This window comes from Vipera ursinii (genome assembly GCF_947247035.1).
Source record: "Vipera ursinii genome assembly, chromosome: 6".
NCBI classification, from domain to species: Eukaryota; Metazoa; Chordata; class Lepidosauria; order Squamata; family Viperidae; genus Vipera; species Vipera ursinii.
Genome location: NC_139515.1, coordinates 86,907,352 through 86,929,255, shown reverse-complemented (window position 1 = coordinate 86,929,255; position 21,904 = coordinate 86,907,352). Strand labels below are relative to the sequence as shown.

The window sequence follows — 21,904 nt, the reverse complement described above, 5'->3', positions numbered from 1 at the left end:
GACAAGACTGAACATCGACATCTTAGGAACCAGCGAACTAAAATGGACAGGAATGGGTGAATTTAATTCAGACGACCATCAGGTATACTACTGCGGGCAAGAATCCCTCAGAAGAAATGGAGTAGCCTTCATAGTCGATAAAAGAGTAGGAAAAGCAATACTGGGATACAATCCCCCAAATGACAGAATGATCTCAGTTCGAATCCAAGGCAAACCAAGGCCTGGAGGAACGTTGTCCATGGGGTCGCGATGGGTCGGACACGACTTCGCAACTAACAACAACAACAACATACCACTGTAATCATATAGTCGAGTCTCAACGATTTTTTTTTTACACAGGTAGTCCTCGATTTGCAAACCATTTCTTTAGCACCATTCAAAGTTACGACAGAACGGGGGGAAAAAGGGACACGACCAGTCCCTGCGCTGAGGACAGCCTGCTTGCAGTCAGACGTGCAAAATCCAGGCGCTTGGCATGGATTCACGATGGTCCCCTCAGGATCATGTGATCGCCATTTGAGACCATCCCAGCCAGCTCCCAACAAGCCAAGGCAATAGGGGAAAGCGGGATCCGTTTAATGACTGTGTGCTTTGCTTAACAAGAGCTACGGTTCGCTGAATAACCATGGCAAAAAAAGGGATGTAAAATAAGATGCCATTGACTTAACAACTGTCCCGGTTAGCAATGGAAATTCCTGTCCCTACCGTTGTAAACTGAAGATTACCTGTATTATTTCTTATTTTACCTTTGCTTCGTGGTAGTACAATTGTCACTCTAGGCTCCAATTTTCCCCACAACCGCAATCTTGCAAAGTAGACTGAGCTAAAAGTATATAATTGGCCCAGTCACTTGTGGAGCTTCCAGGACTAAGGGTGAAACAGGGTGTCATTGATCCTTCTAGGACTTCTCACTTACAACCATTTATTTAGTGACTGTTTGAAGTTATGAGGCATTGAAAAAAGTAACTTATGACCATTTTTCACACTTACGACTGTTGCAGCATCCCTATGGTTACATGATCAAAATTCGGACACTTGGAAACTGGTTCGTATTTATGACGGATGCAGTGTCCTGGGGTCATGTGATCCCCTTTTGCGACCTTTCCGATTGTCTTCTGAGAAGCAAAGTCAACTGGGGGTGGGGGAGATTCACTTAACAATCGCATGTTTCACTTAGTAATTTCACTCATTTGTTTAACTGTAGCAAAAAGCTTATAAAATGAGCAACATTCACAGAATAGGATAGGATAGGATAGGGGACAGCACAGGACAGGAGAGAATAGGGAATAGAGAATATAGGATAGGAGATATAGAATAGAAAATAGGGAATAGAATAGAATGGAACAAAATATATAGAAGATATAGAATAGAATAGAATAGAATAGAATAGAATAGAATAGAATAGAATAGAATAGAATAGAATAGAATAGATGCAATGGAGAAGAATAGAATAGAATAGAATAGAATAGAATAGAATAGAATAGAATAGAATAGAATAGAATAGAATAGAATAGAATAGAATAGAATAGAATAGAATAGAATAGAATAGAATAGAACAGAGAACAGGACAGGACAGAGAATAGGGAATAGAGAATAGAGGATAGGAGATATAGAATAGAAAATAGGGAATAGAATAGAATGGAACAAAATATATAGAAGATATAGAATAGAATAGAATAGAATAGAATAGAATAGAATAGAATAGAATAGAATAGAATAGAATAGAATAGAATAGAATAGAATAGAATAGAATAGAATAGAATAGAATAGAATAGAACAGAGAACAGGACAGGACAGAGAATAGGGAATAGAGAATATAGGATAGGAGATATAGAATAGAAAATAGGGAATAGAATAGAATGGAACAAAATATATAGAAGATATAGAATAGGATAGGATAGGATAGGATAGGATAGGATAGGATAGGATAGGATAGGATAGGATAAGATAGGATAGGACAGGACAGAACAGAATAGACAGAACAGAACAGAACAGAATAGAACAGAACAGAATAGACAGAACAGAAGAGAAGAGAATAGACAGAACAGAACAGAGGACAGGACAGAGAATAGGGGATAGGATAGGATAGGATAGGATAGGATAGGATAGGATAGGATAGGATAGGATAGGATAGGATAGGATAGGATAGGATAGGATATAGGAAATAGGAAATAGGAAATAGGAAATAGAATAGAACAGAACAGAACAAAATATATAAAGATATAGAACAGAACACAACAGAAGACAGGACAGGACAGGACAGGACAGGATAGGATAGAAGATATAGAATAGAAAATAGGGAATAGAACAGAATAGAACAAAATACATAGAAGATATAGAAGAGAACAGAACAGAATAAATAGAATAACTTTATTGTCACCTTAAATGTACACTAAACATACATTAAAATGAGATTTCCTTGCATTTAGCTCTCAAAGGGTAACCACCTCCAAAATATACTGCATAAACGTAACAACAATAATACTGAGTTGCTTAAATGTTGGGCTCAGTTGTGGTTACAAGTGGAGGGCTGTTGTATGGCAAGACAAAGAGCAAGCTAATGATGCAGACTGAGGTGAGAGTCACCCCCACCCCCAAAATACACAGACTCTGCCTGAGGTTTTCCAGATCCAGGCAGGCTGAGGATCATGGGGTCAGTAGTCCAAAACTTCCAGAAAGGACCACCTGGCAGAAAGCTCATCCTGATCACCTCAGGGAGGGCAGACATTTTGGGGACACCATCTAAGAGACGAGCTTTCCTGTGAATTAGTCCCATCTGCCCCTGACCCAGAGGCTGTCACTCCCACGACACGCTTACACCGGGTCCTTAACTAAGCCCACTTTCAGGGTTAGCACAGTACACTTCACCTCAAGCTACCCACACCCCGAAACGACCTGTGACAAGTCACGAGCCTGGCGTGTTACGCGAAGGCAGGCCCCTGACTCGTGATGCGGGTTGTGTGAACGCTTCCCGGGGATCCCAAAGTAGCGAGTTTCCCCCCTCGGTCTGCCCTGCTGAGGGGCGACGCCTCCGTCAAGGCCCTCAAGCCCGCCTCGGAGGAGGGGCGTCCGCCTCTACCTGATGACGGAGATGAGCAGGCCGGAGGGATCCTTGCTTTTGGTCATCGTGCTCCTGTATCTTCCCGTCGCCTCAGACGCCGCCATCTTGGCTCGGCCTCCGCGGTAAGGTCGGCCGCGCCCCGCTCACCGCTCGCTGGCCAATCCGCGCGTACGCCGCCCGCCCACTGTCCTATCACAGTGGCGGAGAGGTGGGACCTAGGGAGTCGCCTGACACCGCCTTCCCGCTTTGCACTCTGGGGCTCGTAGTTGCCTGCGGGAGCGCAGCTGAAGGCTCCCTGAAGCTCCAGAATGATGCTGGAACCGCCCAGGTGGGAATGAAACGAGTTTACCTGGCCTTAGCAAAGGTGAATATGGGATTAATGGGCCGTTGCCTCCACTCCCTGTTGCTGCTATCATGAGAATAACATGCATGTCATTGTTGCTGTCATCATGGGATAGATAGATGATAGATAGATAGATAGATAGATAGATAGATAGATAGATAGATAGATAGATAGATAGATAGATAGATAGATAGATAGATAGATAGATAGATAGAGTGCTTTTTTTGTAAAAGAAAAAGGTGCCGGAACTCATACATGTCATACAACCTGCCTTGCCTACTCTACAAGGTTCCATCCAAAAAAGGTGCCGGAACTCCGTTCTGAGCCTTCTATGAGAAAAAAAGCCCTGGATAGATAGATAGATAGATAGATAGATAGATAGATAGATAGATAGATAGATAGATAGATAGATAGATAGATAGATAGATAGAGTGCTTTTTTTGTAAAAGAAAAAGGTGCCGGAACTCATACATGTCATACAACCTGCCTTGCCTACTCTACAAGGTTCCATCCAAAAAAGGTGCCGGAACTCCGTTCTGAGCCTTCTATGAGAAAAAAAGCCCTGGATAGATAGATAGATAGATAGATAGATAGATAGATAGATAGATAGATAGATAGATAGATAGATAGAGTGCTTTTTTTGTAAAAGAAAAAGGTGCCGGAACTCATACATGTCATACAACCTGCCTTGCCTACTCTACAAGGTTCCATCCAAAAAAGGTGCTGGAACTCCGTTCTGAGCCTTCTATGAGAAAAAAAGCCCTGGATGGATAGATAGATAGATAGATAGATAGATAGATAGATAGATAGATAGATAGATAGATAGATAGATAGATGAGAGAGAGAGAGAGAGAAATACAAAGACAGACTTTATTGCCATTTTTTCCTATGGGCACAATGGCACACATTAAAAATGAAATTTAGTTCCTTGCTCTCAAAGTGTACACATACATAACACATTTAAACCTACACTTTACAACATATATACAGATAGACCTACACCCTTACATATAAGTAACATATAAATATTAATCACTGTCCGTCTTGAATGCATAACGGAAGGAGGAAGCTTTAGAGTTCACAAGATTTAATACTCAGTGGTGAGATTCAAATATGTGAACAACCGGTTCTCTGTGTGGATGCCACTTCCGGAAGACCGTTCTGGGCCTGGGCAACAAAAAAGCTAGCTACTGGTTCTGCCGAACTGGTGCGAACTGGCTGAATCCCACCACTGTTAATACTGTATGGAATGAAACTATGGCTGAATCTGGATCTTCTGCCTTGGATACCTCGGAGCCCCCTCCTCCCAGAAGGGAACAAGGAAAACAGGTTGTGAAAGTGATGTGTCATGTCCCAGACAATCTTGCGGACCCTGATCAAGCAACGCTTCTATGCCATGTCCTGGATGGAAGGGAGGGAACTGCCAAGGATCTTTTCTGCCGTCCTCACCACTCTCTGCACTGCCTTCCTGTCTGAAGGAGTCTGAAGCAGTTTGTTTTTTCTATGAAGAAGATAGAAAAATGGGTTTGGGAATATGTACAAAAATGCTTCATGATTCTAAAAAGGAAAGGTCTGTATTGCAATCCCTTCAAAATAATAGGACAATCTCTTCATTAAAATGTCCCCCTGATAATTTCTGATAGAAGTGATTTGGGCATAATTATATTCATGATCACAATACAGTAGCCGTGTGCATTGTGCTTTGTGGAGTATCAAAAGGAGCCTGCAAGATAAATTGTGGGACGGATGAATAGAGGAAAGAAAGAAATGGAAGAAGGGAAAGTATGGCTTTCATTTAGAAGAACAGTGACTCCGTTATTGTTCTGTTGGGGACTAATAGAGATTGTGCAGCTTCATGGGAAATGTGAATTTTGAAAAGATTTTTCTTTTGTTGAAAAGTTATTATGCGTAATTTTCAGTTTACTTTGCAGCCAGCATACTCCAAAGAGAGGGAGGGAGGGAAAGGAAAGAAGGAAGGAAGGAAGGAAGGAAGGAAGGAAGGAAGGAAGGAAGGAAGGAAGGAAGGAAGGAAAAAGGGAGGATGGGAAGGAAGAAGGGAGGGAAGGAAGGAAGGAGGGGAAAAAGGGAGGGAGGATGGGAAGGAAGGAGAAAAAGGGAGGGTGGGAAGGAAGGAAGGTGGAAAAGGGAGGGAAGGAAGGAAGGAGAAAAAAGGGAGGGTGGGAAGGAAGGAAGGTGGAAAAGGGAGGGAAGGAAGGAAGGAGAAAAAGGGAGGGTGGGAAGGAAGGAAGGTGGAAAAGGGAGGGAAGGAAGGAAGGAGAAAAAGGGAGGGTGGGAAGGAAGGAAGGTGGAAAAGGGAGGGAAGGAAGGAAGGAGAAAAAAGGGAGGGTGGGAAGGAAGGAAGGTGGAAAAGGGAGGGAAGGAAGGAAGGAGAAAAAGGGAGGGTGGGAAGGAAGGAAGGTGGAAAAGGGAGGGAAGGAAGGAAGGAGAAAAAAGGGAGGGTGGGAAGGAAGGAAGGTGGAAAAGGGAGGGAAGGAAGGAAGGAGAAAAAAGGGAGGGTGGGAAGGAAGGAAGGTGGAAAAGGGAGGGAAGGAAGGAAGGAGAAAAAGGGAGGGTGGGAAGGAAGGAAGGTGGAAAAGGGAGGGAAGGAAGGAAGGAGAAAAAAGGGAGGGTGGGAAGGAAGGAAGGTGGAAAAGGGAGGGAAGGAAGGAAGGAGAAAAAAGGGAGGGTGGGAAGGAAGGAAGGTGGAAAAGGGAGGGAAGGAAGGAAGGAGAAAAAGGGAGGGTGGGAAGGAAGGAAGGTGGAAAAGGGAGGGAAGGAAGGAAGGAGAAAAAAGGGAGGGTGGGAAGGAAGGAAGGTGGAAAAGGGAGGGAAGGAAGGAAGGAGAAAAAGGGAGGGTGGGAAGGAAGGAAGGTGGAAAAGGGAGGGAAGGAAGGAAGGAGAAAAAAGGGAGGGTGGGAAGGAAGGAAGGTGGAAAAGGGAGGGAAGGAAGGAAGGAGAAAAAGGGAGGGTGGGAAGGAAGGAAGGTGGAAAAGGGAGGGAAGGAAGGAAGGAGAAAAAGGGAGGGTGGGAAGGAAGGAAGGTGGAAAAGGGAGGGAAGGAAGGAAGGAGAAAAAGGGAGGGTGGGAAGGAAGGAAGGTGGAAAAGGGAAGAAAGGAAGGAAGGAAGGAGGGGAAAAAGGAAGGAAGGAAGGAAGGAAGGAAGGGGTAATTCCTATGTCAATCTCAATCGCCAAAGAAAACAGCTGTGCTTGCTTGGTTTGAACAACTTGCTTAACTTGATCCCTGGATCACCTCCCTTTCTGGATTCGCACAATGCTGCCGAATCATAAACCAACCAGATGGGCTGGATTTGCATCACACACCAAGCGGCAAACTAACGAAGGTTAACGTTAAAAAAGCTCAGCGTATTTTGCCAGTGAAGCCTCTACAGGCCTTTCTAAGTGGCGAAGTGAAGGGTCGTTGGCCAAGCCAGCCACCTCTTCCGTCTCTGTTGTGATTCAGGGTCAGCCTGTGGGTTCGGCAGTTGGGTCGGACGACTCAGAGGAGGAGGAGGGGGGTGTTGAAGAGCTTGCTGATGAGAGCCCCCAGCCAGGCCCCTCCCACTTGGTCACCACGGAGACCCAGCTGTGTGAGCCTGACAGCGTGGATGAAGATGACCCACAGCTGGCCCTGTTCAAGGACGCCCGACGCAGGAGGCAGTCAATTAGGAAGGAGGCAGAAAGAAGCCACGCCCTGAATATAAGGGGAATGTGTGGGGAGGGCTGGTTTGCTGAAGGCAACCGCTTGGATGGTTCATGTTTCTTTAAGCTTCTGTTTCTTGGTTCGTGTCTTATTTGTTTTTGTTGCAATAAATTTGGCAAGCGTATTCCAGCCTCTTGCCGTTTGTGGAGGGGTTGTCCCTGCCTTTCCTGCAGGGCCGGTAGCAGGCTGGTACAGAACAGTCTCCAGCTACATCTACCCCCCCTTCCACACACACACCCCAACCTCCATTGCTGAAAAGTAGACAAGCACTTCCTAAACTCCAAATCTGGAGATGGGAGGGGGGCAATCATCGTGGTGATGTTTGGCGGTGCACCCATCTTTTTTCTTTTGTTTTAGCTCCTGTGCCCCAGGCACAAGCCGTTTGCTGAATCAGGTTTCTGCAAAGGCGCCGCCGATCACATCCAAAACCGGCGGCGTGCAGCGTCCCATTTCTTTTTTCCCTACAAATGCATCCCCATCAGCGTTTTCCCAGAGGTTTCTAAGCATCCGCCGTGTGTAACGTCTGCAGTCGATTGACAAAAAGACACGATTAAACAATGAAGGAAACGTTCATAACCCCGGGCTGTACGCTTATTGCTTTTTCTCTTCAAAAATAAAAGTCAATATAGGTTTTATTACATTCTTTCCGGTGCCTAAACTCCTCACTCAGGTTGTTCACGCTTCTGGGGCTATTTATTATTCGCTCTTTTATCTTTTCAGATTCGGGATCTGTTATGAATCCTACTTATCTCATCTTAGTTGCTTTGAATGCTGCAGGGATCCTGCTGTTCCACGGGAAGGGACATAGTCTCACATCCTTGGACTTAATCTATGTAGAATAGAAGAACACAGTTGGAAGGGACCTTGGAGGTCTTCTAGTCCAACCCCCTGCTCAGGCAGGAAACCCTATAGTACCATTTCAGACAAATGACTGTTTAGTCTCTTTTGGAAGAATAGCAGGGTTGGAAGGGACCTTGGAGGTCATCTAGTCCAACCCCCCCCCCCCCGCTCAGGCAGGAAACCCTATACCATTTCAGGCAAATAGCAGTCCAGTCTCTTCTTAAATCTTCCTGTGTTGGAGCATTCACCGCTTCTAGAGGCAGGTAGTTCCACTGGTTAATTGTTTTAACTGTCAGGAAGTTTCTCCTTAGTTCTAGGTTGCTTCTCTCCTTGACTAGTTTCCATCCGTTGCTTCTTGTCCTCCCTTCAGGTGCTTTGGAGAAGAGCTTGACTGCCTCCTCTTTGGGGCAGCCCCTGAGATATTGGAACACTGCTATCATGTCACCCCTCACCCTTCTCTTCATTAAACTACTAGACATACCCAATTCCAGCAATTTCTCACCTCTGGATGGCGCTATGGAGCATTGCATGCCAAAACTTATCAGATACAAACATAGTTTTTTCCCCCCATGCCATCGCTCTGCTGAAAATTTAATCCCCACGGCACTGTTTAATTTCTCATTTTTTTTCACCCTCTCATCTTTCCCACTATCTTCTCCTATCGGTTTCTTATGATTTATCAATTGTTGTTTGTAATTTATGATTAATGATTGTAACGATAATTCCTGAGCTTTGAGTTATTGCTGTTTACATGTGCAATGGGAGCTTATGCACCAGAGACAAATTCCTTGTGTGTCCAGTCACGCTTGGCCAATCAAGAATTCTATGATTCTGTGTTTCTCTCTCCTTAAGCTGTTGTTTTCTAAGGAGCTTAGATCTAAACCTACGTCCTGGCAATTCTCTCCTCCATCGTGTAAGGGGTGTGTGTGTGGGTGCCACCCTTTTTAACTTAGGAGCACAGCTTTGCCTCTGGCAAGAGACACACACTTAAAATGTTGTGCGTATATATGTTGTTGGTCTACCTTTCTTTGCCTAATCTGCCGGCAATCTTTGAACACTCTGAGAAGTCGTAAAATGGGGCCACACTCGCTTAACAGTCACGTGTGTTGACTCTTCCATGGCACTGAAAAAAAAACGTGACTTATGACCGTTTTTTGGACTTACGACTGTTGCAGCATCCCCGTAATCCAGGGGTCTTCAAACCTGGCCCTTTTCTGACTCGTGGACTTCAACTCCCAGAATTCCTCAGCCAGCATGGCTCAGCTTGGAAACCTCTCCCTTTCCCCTCAGCATGGCTCCATGGCTCAGGAATTCTGGGAGTTGAAGTCCACGAGTCATAAAAGAGCCAAGGTTGTCTAACCCTGCACTAGACTAAACAAACCCAGTTCCCACAACTTGACAACCCTTCTAGTTCAGGGGTAGGCAACCTTGGCTCTTTTATGACTCGTGGACTTCAACTCCCAGAATTCCTGAGCCAGCATGGCTCAGCTTGGAAACCTCTCCCTTTCCCCTCAGCATGGCTGGCTCAGGAATTCTGGGAGTTCACGAGTCATGAAGGGGCCATAGATTCCCCCATGCTGGCTGAGGAATTCTGGGAGTTGAAGTCCATGAGTCATAAAAGAGCCAAGGTTGCCTACCCCTGTTCTAGGCCAACCTTGGCATGTCTATGACTCGTGGACTTCAACTCCCAGAATTCCTGAGCCAGCATGGCTCAGCATGGCAATCTCTCCCTTTCCCCTCAGCATGGCCGGCTCAGGAATTCTGGGAGTTGAAGTCCACCAGTCATAAAAGGGCCAAGTTTCAAGACCCCTGCCGTAATCAATAGGGAAGCCAGATTCACTTAACAACCCTGTGGCTAAATAAACAACTGCTGTGATTCAGTTAACAATGGTGGCCAGAAACGTGATGAAATGGGCCCAAACTGACTTAATGGCTGTCTTGCTTAACAAAGGAAATTTTGGGGTCCGTTGGGGCCCTAAGCCAAGGATTACCTGTAGGCCTCCAGACACCAACACAATCACCCATTTCAAATTGGGACAGGGCTCTTTAGGCTAAAACAGGCCTCAAGCGAAGCAACTCAGGAGTCAGAACATTAGATATTCATTTAATTTGGGTTGTTAGCCCCCAGATTTACTCCTGCAAAACAGTCAAAGATTAAGGGGCACTTTCCTCTGTCTAGATCAGCGGTATTTATAATTGAGAGAAAGGGTAGGAGATAAAAGCTTAATAAGGGTGTGTGTGTGTGTGTGTGTGTGTGTGTGTGTGTTGAAAATCCTGAAGAATTCTGCAGTTCATCCTTAAATTACAGCCAGGCAGGTGCTAAATTAAATTAGAAAAGCTTTTCAATTAAGAACAGTTTGAGGAGGGAACCAGTGACCCGCAGAGGACAGGACTGCCTTTCATTTGAAGAACTCAAGCAGAGCGCCATCAACCTATAAAGGATGCCTTAATTTGGATTCTTGTGTTGAATTAAGTTTCCATAATGCTGCCACAACTTACAGCTGGGCTTCCTTTTTTTTAAAATCATCTTAACCAAGCTTAGTCTTAACACCTCAATCTCCACCAATGTCTCACTGAGCAAAGGTGTGGACTAGAAGAAGTGTTTACAATTTCCTAGGGTGCCTTCGGATTTCAAATGAGGTCCTGGGAAATTTGGACGTGTGTTGTACTGTGTAGTTCAACTACACAGGGGGGGGGGGGAAAGAGACCAAAATAAGTTGGGTTAGAATCCTTTGAGTAGACGGCATCAAAATACAGCTAGTCCTTGACTTAACCGCCAAAATTGTAGCCCCAAATTTCTGTAGCTAAGCAAGAAGGTTGTTAAGTGAGTTTTGTCCCGTTTTGCAACCTTTCTTGCCGCAGTGATTAAGCCATTTGTCTGAAATGGTATAGGCTTCCCTGCCTGAGCAGGGGGTTGGACTAGATGACCTCCAAGGACCCTTCCAACTTTTGTTGTTGTTGTTGCTGTATCACTGCAGTTGTTAAGGTAGTCACGCGGTTGTTAAGTGAACCCAGCTTCCCCAGTGACTTTGCTTGTCAGGAAGTCGCAAAAGGGGATCGCGTGACCCCGGGGACACTGCAGCAGCCGTACGTACATGCCAGTTGCCGAGCCTCTGAATTTTGATCACTTGACCGTGGGGATGCTGCAACGGTCATAAGTGTGAAAAACAGTCGTAAGTGACTTTTTCCAGTGCCGTTGTAATTTTGAACAGTCACTAAACAAATGGCTATAAGTCAAGGACTACCTGTAGATTTATTATTTAATTTTTTAAGAAATAAAGAGGATCTTAAGGGGCTGAAGAGGATGGGAGGATGCCGTCGAAGAAATTCTGGCAGTTTAAATTCTCGTCTCTTAAATTTGCCAAAGTTGAGAAACACCGTTTTAGGGGAATAACAGACAACGGAAGGGACCTTGGAGGTCTTCTAGTCGAACCCCCTGCTAAAGCAGGAAACCCTATAGCATTCCAGACAAATAGTCGTCCAATCTCTTCTTAAAAACTTCCACTGTTGGAGCACCCACAACTTCTGGAGGCAGGTTGTTCCACTGGTTAATTGTTCTAGCTGTCAGGAAGTTTCTCCTTAGTTCTAGGTTGCTTCTCTCCTTGGTGAGTTTCCATCCGTTGCTTCTTGTCTTGCCTTCAGGTGCTTTGCAGAAGAGGTTGATCCCATTCTTCTATGGGGGAGCCCCTGAGAAATTCTATCATGTCAGCCCCTAGTCCTTCTTTTCATTAAACTAGACATCCCCAATTTCTGCAATGGTTCTTCATGTGTTTTAGCCTCCAGCCCCCTAAAATGCTTTATCCGAATGGCTTGCTTATCCATTCTCTTCGGCAGAGTCTTATTTTTCATCCAAGACACACAACCGCTGCATTTGCAATCTGCAGAGTGTAGCATCTGTCTGCTCGGTGGGGAAGCCACAGGAGGGATTTTAAAAACTGGGTTTTGCTACCAGGTAAGTGGGCACCAGAGCTTTGGAGCAGTTTTGACAGGAAGTAGGAGGAGGAAGTAATAAGATGTGTTTTGCTTCACAGTTCTGTGGAAGTGTAAATTTGCAGTCAAAGCGTTGGCACGGAAGACGCAGGCTGTCTCTGACTTTCAAAAATAATAATAATAATAATAAAAATAAAAAATAAACAACCCAACATTCTAGATTCCACATAACTGGTTTGGAGCTTATTTACTTATTTACGTGTTTGTTTAAAAAATAATAATAAGGGGGACCTCATTTTAATAAACGGTTGTTTATTTATAAAACAATTCATCACTCCAAAAGAGAAAGGGGGGAAAACAATTAAAAATATTCCCAGAGTGTAAGACAAGTCGATATTATGGCTGACTCTAGCTTGTAAGATGTTATGATCACCCTGCTATTTATTTATCCAGCTGGCATTCAACTAGCTATTTAGACCTCTTTACAGTGAGTTCGAACTCGGCTTAAACTGTGATTTAAATTCAAATCAAGACTTCATGCTGGCTGGGGAAATCCAGACATCTTCCAGTTGCCAAGATTGAAATAGCCTGTTGTAAGGCTCCAGTCAAGCTGTTTACCAAAGCACCTGAGGGCAGGACAAGAAGCAACGGATGGAAAAGATGGAGAAGCAACCTAGAACTAAGGAGAAACTTCCTGACAGAACAATTAGCCAGTGGAACAACCTGCCTCCAGAAGTGGTGAATGCTCCAACACTGGAAGTTTTTAAGAAGAGACTGGACAGCCATTCATCTGAAATGATATAGGGTTCCTGCCTGAACAGAGGTTGGACTAGAAGACCTTCAAGGTTCCTTCCTATTATTATTATTATTATTATTATTATTATTATTATTATTATTATTATTATTATTATTATTATTATTACTATTATTATTATTATTATTATTATTATATCTTAGGGCAGGGGTCTTCAACCTTGGCAACTTTAAGACTTGTGGACTTCAACTCCCAGAATTCCTCAGCCAGTTTTGCTGGCTGAGGAATTCTGGGAGTTGAAGTCCACAAGTCATGAAGACCCCTGTCTTAGGGATTGGGGTATGCCAAATGCAAATGCTGTCTAAAAATGCACAAAAAGAGCAATGGTTTCCCAGGAAAACCATGGCTGGCTAGGGAATTCTGTAAATTCAAGAATCCACAAGTCCGCACACCTCAAAGTTCTCCAGGTTGAGAAAGAGTGGTGTAGATATTAGCTGGACATTCCAAAGAATGGACAGGAGTACAGGTAGTCCTCAACTCACGACCATAATGGAGCCCCAGATTTCTGTTGCTAAGCGAGACAATTGTTAAGTGAGCTTGGCTCCATTGTATGGCCTTTCTCGCCACAGTTGTTAAGTGAATCACTGCAGTTGCTAAATGAGTAACATGGTTGTAAAGCGAATCCGGCTTCCCCATTGACTTCACTTGTCGGACGGGCGCCAAAGGGGATCACATGACCCCAGGACACTGTAACCGTCACTGGTCTGAATTTTGATCACGTGACCACGGTGAGGCTGCAATGTTTGTGAGTGAAGCGGTCACGTGTCACTTTTTCTACTGCCTTTGTAACCTTCAAAAGGTTACTAAATGAATGGCTGCAAGTCAAGGACTTCCTGTATGGGGAAAAATAATAACAACAACAACAATTCAAGGTGCTGGTGATGACCTATAAAGCCCTACATGGCATGGGTCCGGATTATCTTAGGGAGCACCTGCTGCCAGCATCAACTTCCCATCGTCCTGTGCGCTCCCATAAAAAGGCCCTCCTTAGGGTGCCGCCGGTTAGGGAGTGCCGGCGGGTGATCCCCAGAGGGAGGGCGTTCTCTGTGGGCGCTCCTGCCCTTTGGAATGATTTACCTGTGGAACTCCGGACCGCCCCCAATCTGCGTTCATTTCGCCGGGACCTGAAAACCTGGCTTTTCGATTTATCAGGCCTGGAGTGAAGGGATTTTAGCTTTTTAAATATTGTTTTAATTGTTGGGCTTAATTATTTTAATTTATTTTAATTTTATATTATCTTTTATATTGTATTTTATGCTGCCCTGTAAACCGCCCTGAGTCCTTCGGGAATAGGGCGGTATAGAAATCTAATAAAGTAAAATAAAATAAATAATAATAACAACAATGAAGATGATGATGATGATAATAATGATAATAATAATAATGAACCAAAGCGTACAGCTGATTGATATCGCGGTACCAGGAGATGCCAGAGTTGAAGAAAAAGAACTGGAAAAAATACGAAATACCGCAACCTGGCCATCAAAACTGCACGATTATGGATGAAACGGGCAACAGGGATACCCATTGTCACTGGGGCACTGGGAACTATGTCCAAAAACTTTGCAAAATACATCAAGAAATTGCAGCTTCCTGCAATAACTCCAGCAAAGCTACAAAAAACTGTGCTACTCAGAACATCTCACATTTTAAGGAGATACCTGGTTGATACCTAGGATGCTGGCAGCAGCCCGTGTCAACCATTAGTGCCAGTCAATTTGAGTGTTCAGTTGACTGAGTTTCATGTTTAATGAATAAAAACTTTATCATCATCATCATCATCATCATCGAGTAGGAAGGGACCTGGAGCTCATCTAGTCCAACCCCCTGCTTGGGCAGGAAACCCTACCATTTCAGACAAATGGCTGTCCATTCTCTTCTTAAAAACTTCCAGTGTTGGAGCATTCACTGCTTCTGGAGGCAGGTGGTTCCACTGGTTAATTGCTCTGACTGTTAGGAAGTTTCTCCTTAATTCCTGGTTGCTTCTCTCCTTGGTCAGTTTCCATCCGTTGCTTCTTGTCCTGCCTGACAGTGAGAACAATTATCCAGCTGAACAACTTGCCTCCCAAAGTTGTGGGTGCTCCAACACTGGAGGTTTTTAAGAAGAGATTGGACAACCGTTTGTCTGGAATGGTCTAGTAGGGGTCTCCTGCTTGAGCTGGGGGTTGGACTAGATGACCTCCGAGGTCCCTTCCAACTCTCTTCTCTAATTTTGAAGTTCCCGCCCATTTTCCTTGATGGTTTTTCCAGAAGGACTCTCTGCCCTCTGAAAAATATTAACGGGGGTCCTCAGCCAGTAGCGGTTGCCCAGCTCTGATGTAGATCGAACTTAACTCCGCACCGATTTTAAGATATAATCTTTTCATTTGATGGGGACCTGCTCTCAAACAATCTAGGCTTTGGGGGAGGTCAGTCAAGCTGAAGGGGAATTAGATTTCGCTCCGAAAGCACAACCCAGAATATTTTTTTTTTTTACTGCTGGGGAAATGGCGTATGCATAGAAATAGGCACATTTGTGCGTAATCAGTCAGCAGATCGTGATGGGCAAAGAAGTTAATGGGGTCTCCAAGGTAGAAAATCATAACCGTTTGGCTACCCTGCTGGGCGAACTTCACCGGGTTGAATCTAAGGCACTGACAGTCTGGATTTCTTAAAAAATTTTATAACCCTAACCCCTGAGCAAAATTGACTCTGCTGACTGATGTAAGTAATACAAATGTCCTGATTTGCTTAAGCGGGGTGATTTTCTCTTCCCCCCCCCACATTTGCATATCTTCACTTTTTCTGAGCTGAAAATGGTTTTATTTCCCCTTTCCCTTTTAACCCTGAAATGGTTGGTTGTGAAAGCAACCACCTCGACCCACAGGAGATTGTATGGGTCATTCTGCTAAACAGCTAACCGCTCTGCTAAACAACTCATTCCCACCACGCTGTCCAACTTTCTAGTAAGGCCCCCTTGCTCTTCTTCTTCGTCTCATCTTTCCTATCGCCTGTCACCTCGTCTATTTAGGATGATAACTTTCTGGCTTGTATCTCACTCACAGTTTGCCTTGTTTTATTAAGTATCCTACGGTGGTTTATATCGATTACTTATTTTGGTATCCCTTGACTATCACTGAGTGTTGGATCTTGTGATTTACGATGAATGTAGTTTTACAATGACTATGATAATAATTTATCAATTATTGTTTGTATACTGAGAGCTTCTGCGCCGGAGAAAAAAAATTCCTTCTGTGGGTCTAATCACACTTGGTCCATAAAACATTCTATTCTATTCCATCCCATCCCATCCCATTCCATTCCATTCCATTCCATTCCATTCCATTCCATTCCATTCCATTCCATTCCATTCCATTCTATTCTATTCTATTCTATTCTATTCTATTCTATTCTATTCTATTTTCTATTCTATTCTATTCTATTCTATTCTATTCTATTCTATTTTCTATTCTATTCTATTCTATTCTATTCTATTCTATTCTATTCTATTTTCTATTCTATTCTATTCTATTCTATTCTATTTTCTATTCTATTCTATTCTATTCTATTCTATTCTATTCTATTTTCTATTCTATTCTATTGTATTCTATTCTATTCTATTTTCTATTCTATTCTATTCTATTCTATTCTATTCTATTTTCTATTCTATTCTATTCTATTCTATTCTATTTTCTATTCTATTCTATTCTATTCTATTCTATTCTATTCTATTCTATTCTATTCTATTCTATTCTATTCCATTCCATTCCATCCCATCCCATCCCATCCCATCCCATCCCATCCCATCCCATCCCATCCCATCCTATTCTATTCTATTCTATTCCATTCCATTCCATTCCATTCCATTCCATTCCATTCTATTCTATTCTATTCTATTCTATTCCATTCCATTCCATTCCATTCCATATTTTCTATTCTATTCTATTCCATTCCATTCCATTCCATATTTTCTATTCTATTCTATTCTATTCTATTCTATTCTATTCTATTCTATTCTATTCTATTCTATTCTATTCTATTCTATTCCATTCCATTCCATTCCATTCCATTCCATTCCATTCCATTCCATTCCATTCCATATTTTGTATTCTATTCCATTCCATTCCATTCCATTCCATTCCATTCCATTCCATTCCATTCCATTCCATTCCATTCCATTCCATTCTATTCTATTCTATTCTATTCTATTCTATTCTATTCTATTCTATTCTATTCTATTCTATTCTATTCTAATGTTATTTATTCTATTCTATTCTATTCCATTCCATTCCATATTTTCTATTCTATTCTATTCTATTCTATTCTATTCTATTCTATTCTATTCTATTCTATTCTATTCTATTCTATTCTATTCTATTCTATTCCATTCCATTCCATTCCATTCCATTCCATATATTCTATTCTATTCTATTCTATTCTATTTGATTCGATTCGATTCGATTCGATTCGATTCGATTCTATTCTATTCCTGCAATTATTAGGCTACTAATTCAGAAAAGAGCAGCCCATTTTTCTCCCCTTCCCCAATATAAATTGATAGATGCAACTGGCACGTTGGTTAACATCAGGGATAAATTGAGCAGTCATATGCAAAGGAAGCCACTGGTATTATACAAAAATCAAGATCTGCCTTTCCAGCCAATCGGTTCAGCAGAGATATACCAACAATCAAATTGTTAGAAATGACTGCCATAAATTACCTTGTCTTCCATCTAATGGAGCCAGAAACAGATGTGAGACAATTTAGAGCTGAGCTAACTGTAAGTGGGTAAAGTTTCTTCCCTCGCGTGACTTCCAATCTTTTCCTCTAAGACCCTCTCCCCCAAATTGCACAAATTGCAGCACACACTTAGTGAGAAACAGCCCATATTTCACACGTAGGTGTAGTCCCCAACTTATGAGGCCCAAATTTTCTGTTGCTCAGCGAGAGAGCTGTTAACTGAGTTTTGCTCCATGTTTTTAATGACCTTTCTTCACACCGTTGTTAAGTGAATCACTGCACTTGCTAAGCGAGCAACACGCCTGTTAAGAGAATCCGGCTCCCCTCATTGTATTTGCTGGTCAGAAGGTCCCAAGAGGGGAATCGCCTGATCCAGGGGACATTGCAACCGTCATAAATACGAGCCACTTGCCAAGCATCTTGAATTTTGATGGGGGAATGCTGCAACAGTCGTTAAGTGTGGAAAACAGGCATAAGTGGCTTTTTCCAGTGCCGTCGTCACTTTGAACGGTCACGAAACGAATGTCGAGGAGTTTCTGTACAGCATCAACTATGGCCCCTTTAGGACCTCTGGACTTCCACTCCCAGAATTCTGTCTGGCTCAGGAATTCTGGGATTTGAAGTCCACAGGTCGTAATGCAGCCATAGCTGCCCACTCCTGCGTTATAGGTTAGTTAGTGAACCCAGTTCTGGCCGAATGGCTCAAGAATCAATGCATTTAATCCGGGAAGAATAGCTTAATGCCCTCCCTATTATTTCAGCTGGGAAGCTACAATGGCCTTAATTCTTTGCTAAGTCCCTGATCTCTTATAGAATAGAATAGAAAATATGGAATGGAATGGAATGGAATGGAATGGAATGGAATAGAATAGAATAGAATAGAATAGAATAGAATAGAATAGAATAGAATAGAATAGAATAGAATAGAATAGAATAGAATAGAATAGAAAATATGGAATGGAATGGAATGGAATGGAATGGAATGGAATAGAATAGAAGAATAGAATAGAATAGAATAGAATAGAATAGAATAGAATAGAATAGAATAGAATAGAATAGAATAGAATAGAATAGAATAGAATAGAATAGAAGCTGGAAGGGACCTTGGAGGTCTTCTAGTCCAGCCCTCCCGCTCAAGCAAGAGAAGGGAATGGAGTCTAGCATTCCAGAGGGAGTTGGCATTCTGGTTTTCATCTGGATCTTTTGCTGGGAAGAGTGAAACCTGTGTATTGTGTGGGTTTGTTCCTTTTTCCCTGCCTCTCTAGTTTTTTTTCTTTTTAAATCATTCTTGCCATGTTAAGTCAGGCAGTTGTTACGGGAGCGGTGCTTGATTTTTGTCATGATTTTCCATCTTTTTGAGCATGGTTGTTGCGTCAATCACTCAGGTTGTGAAGTGACTCCAGCTTCCTCCCCCTCCCCTCAATTGATTTTGCTTGTGGAAAGCCGGGCCTGGAAGGTTAGAAACGGTGATCAGATTAACTGACTGGCTGACAGATTCACTCACTGACAGGTTGACTGACTGATTAATTGATTAATTGACTGACTGACAAGTTGACTGACAGGTTGACTGATTGACTGTCTGACAGGTTGACTGCCTGCCTGTCTGACTGACAGGTTGACTGACTGACAGATTGACTGTCTGACAGGTTGACTGACTGACTGACTGACTGACTGACAGATTGACTGTCTGACAGGTTGACTGACTGACTGATTAATTGACTGTCTGACAGGTTGGCTGGCTGACTGACTAATAGACAGACTGACTGACTGACTGATGGACAGATTGACTGACTGATGGACAAATCGACTGAGAGATTGACTGGCTGACTTATTGACAGATTGTCTGAATGACAGATTGACTGACCGACTGACTGACTGGCTGTCCAAACTCTCTGCCTAGCAGGACACTCTGTGACAACTGTGAGTTATTTTTACTGTAGGAATCCTACACTGTGTCAATAGGGATTATGCCTTATTGCTGGAGTTTTGAGGGACGGAGGATAGCACAAAATCTCTCGTAAAAAGATAAGCAATATTTTTATCCAGGCGGGCAATCTTTCCTTTTTTCCCAAGGCTACAAGGGTGTCGGCTCCATGTTTCCTTTCTCCTTTGAACGCTCTCCTTCAAGCAGCCACCATACTCTTTGTCAGCCCCCAGCTGTGTGATGTCTCTTTTCGCATCCCTTGCCCAGATTAGGCACAATACAACAAATATTTGTTTCAGTTAATTAGCAGAGCCTGTAACACAAGCCACATTATTCTGCGCCATAACCATGTGTTATTACTAGTCTTGCGGCCACACAAAGTGTTGCATTGTTCCTTAATTATCCTTTTAGAATGACACTGTGAGGAATTCTCTCTCTGCTGCAAATCTGCTAGGTTGTGATTTGTGCAAGTCGCTTCCCTGCGGAGACGTTGCTGTGTAATGGCTCAGGAGCAATTGGGAGAGGAAGGATCAGGCCCAGAGAGGGAGGGGGCCCGGAAATGGGGCTGGTTGATGTTTTCAAATCTAATCTAATCAAATGTAATCAAATCTAATTCAATCTAATCAAATCTAATTCAATCTAATCAAATCTTGATGATGGTCAGAAGGTCAACAGAGAATGAATGAATGAATGAATGAGCAAGTGAGTGAGTGAGCGAGCAAGCAAGACAATTTGGTCTAATGGTTGAGGCTGCAGGCTAGAAACCAGGAGAGGGGAATTCTAGTCCCGCCTTAGACATGAAAATCATCTGGGTGACTTTGGGTCAATCACCAGGCGATGGTGAGTTCTAGTTCTGCCTTAGCGTGGAAGCCAGCAGGGTTGCTTTGAGCCAATCAACAGGCAACGGTGAGTTCTCTAGTCCTGCCTTAGGCATGAAGGCCATCTGGATGACTTTGGGCCAATCACCAGGCGACCACGAGTTCTAGTGCCATCTTAGCTATGAAAGCCAGCTGGGTCACTTTGGGCCAATCACCAGGCGATGGTGAGTTCTAGTCCCGCCTTAGGCATGAAGGTCATTGGGTGACTTTGGGCTAATGACCAGGACACGGCCAGTTCTAGTGCCATCTTAGCCATGAAAGCCAGCTGGGTGACTGAGCCAATCACCAGGTGATGGTGAGTTCTAGACCTGCCTTAGGCGTGAAAGCCATTGGGTGACTTTGGGCGAGTTCTAGTGCCATCTTAGCCATGAAAGCCAACAGGGAGACTTTGGGCCAATCGCCAGGCGACGGTGAGTTCTAGTCCTGCCTTTGATCTTTGAAATCCACCTGGGTGTTTGCGGCAATTCAGATGTCCATCCTAGGAAATAAGCCTTTCTTCCCATGTAATTATTGCATTATTTACTAGAAATAGCGGAAAACGGAAAAACATCCATATATGTGCAGGATAGGAATAGATGGGAAGGGCAGTAGCTGTCCTCAACTTACTTCCACAAATGAGATCTCAGTTTCCACCGCTAAGTGATCCGTGCCTAAATTTACAACCTTTTTTGGGGGGGGCGTGATTGCTAAATAAATCACTGCGCTTGTTAAGTGAATCAGGCAGTCATTAAGCAAATCGGATTTCCCCCGTTGAATTTGCCTGTCCGATGTCGGCTGAGAAGGTCGCAATTGGGGATCAAGTGACCCCGGGATGCTGCAACCGTCCTAAATACGCGTCGGTTTCCAAGTGCCTGAATTTTGATCACATGACCGTGGGGGAATGCTGCAACGGTCGTAAGTGTGAGGACTGGTTGCGGGTCACTTCTTTCAATGCCATTGTAACCTCAAGAAGTCACTTAAAAATGGTTGTAGGTCGAGTAACCGTTACCTGCAAACATTCGTCGCTCCTTTCTAGTTTGTACGGGAAGTCCTCAACTTACGATGGTTCATTTAGTGACCATCTGAAGTTACCACGGCACTGAAAAAAAGGGACTTAGGGCCGTTTTTCACACTTAACGACCGCCATTGCAGCATCTCCGTGATCATGTGATTAAAAACTCCCAATGCTCGGCAACTGAGTCACACTTATGACTGTCGCAGTATCCCGGAGGGGTCACGCGGTCCCCTGTTGTGACCTTCTGACAAGACAACGGGGAAGCCAGATTCACTGAACAACTTAACAGCTGCGGCGACTCGCTTAAGCAACAGCGGCAAGGAAAGGCAGTAAAATGGGTCGTGAGAAGTTCACTGAACAAGCGTCTCACTTAGCAGCAAGAAATCTTGAGCTCAGTCGTGGTCGTAAATGGAGGACTCTCATGAAATGACCGTCTCGCTTAGACCACAGAAACCTTGGGCTCCGTCGTGGCCGTAAATCAAGGACTTCCTGTGCTGTTTTATTAAATTCTGGAGATAATATAAAGGTAAAGGTAAAGGTTCCCCCGCACATGCGTGCTAGTTGTTTCCGACTCTTCAAAGCCGAAGAGCCAGCGCTTGTCCGAGGACGTCTCCGTGGTCATGTGGCCGGCATGACTAGACGCCAAAGGCGCACGGAACGCTGTTACCTTCCCACCGGAGTGGTCCCTATTTTTCTACT

The 21,904-nt window shown here is 43.6% G+C and overlaps 1 protein-coding gene across 10 annotated transcripts in view; it reads right to left on the bottom strand.

The window, feature by feature from the left end:
- Positions 1-3,188, bottom strand: part of EXOC4 (exocyst complex component 4) — a 733,833-nt gene extending 730,645 nt beyond the window's left edge. For 9 of the 10 annotated variants that reach the window (XR_014492900.1, XR_014492901.1, XR_014492902.1 and 6 more), the window contains exon 1: positions 3,080-3,188. Coding sequence is in view for 5 of the 10 variants with exons in the window: in XM_083366085.1 (XP_083222211.1) it covers positions 3,080-3,165 (86 nt within the window). In the remaining 5 variants the exon portion in view is untranslated. The remainder of the gene's footprint in view (positions 1-3,079) is intronic. The other variant, XM_083366089.1, reaches the window with a different exon arrangement.
- Positions 3,189-21,904: the final 18,716 nt, after the last annotated feature.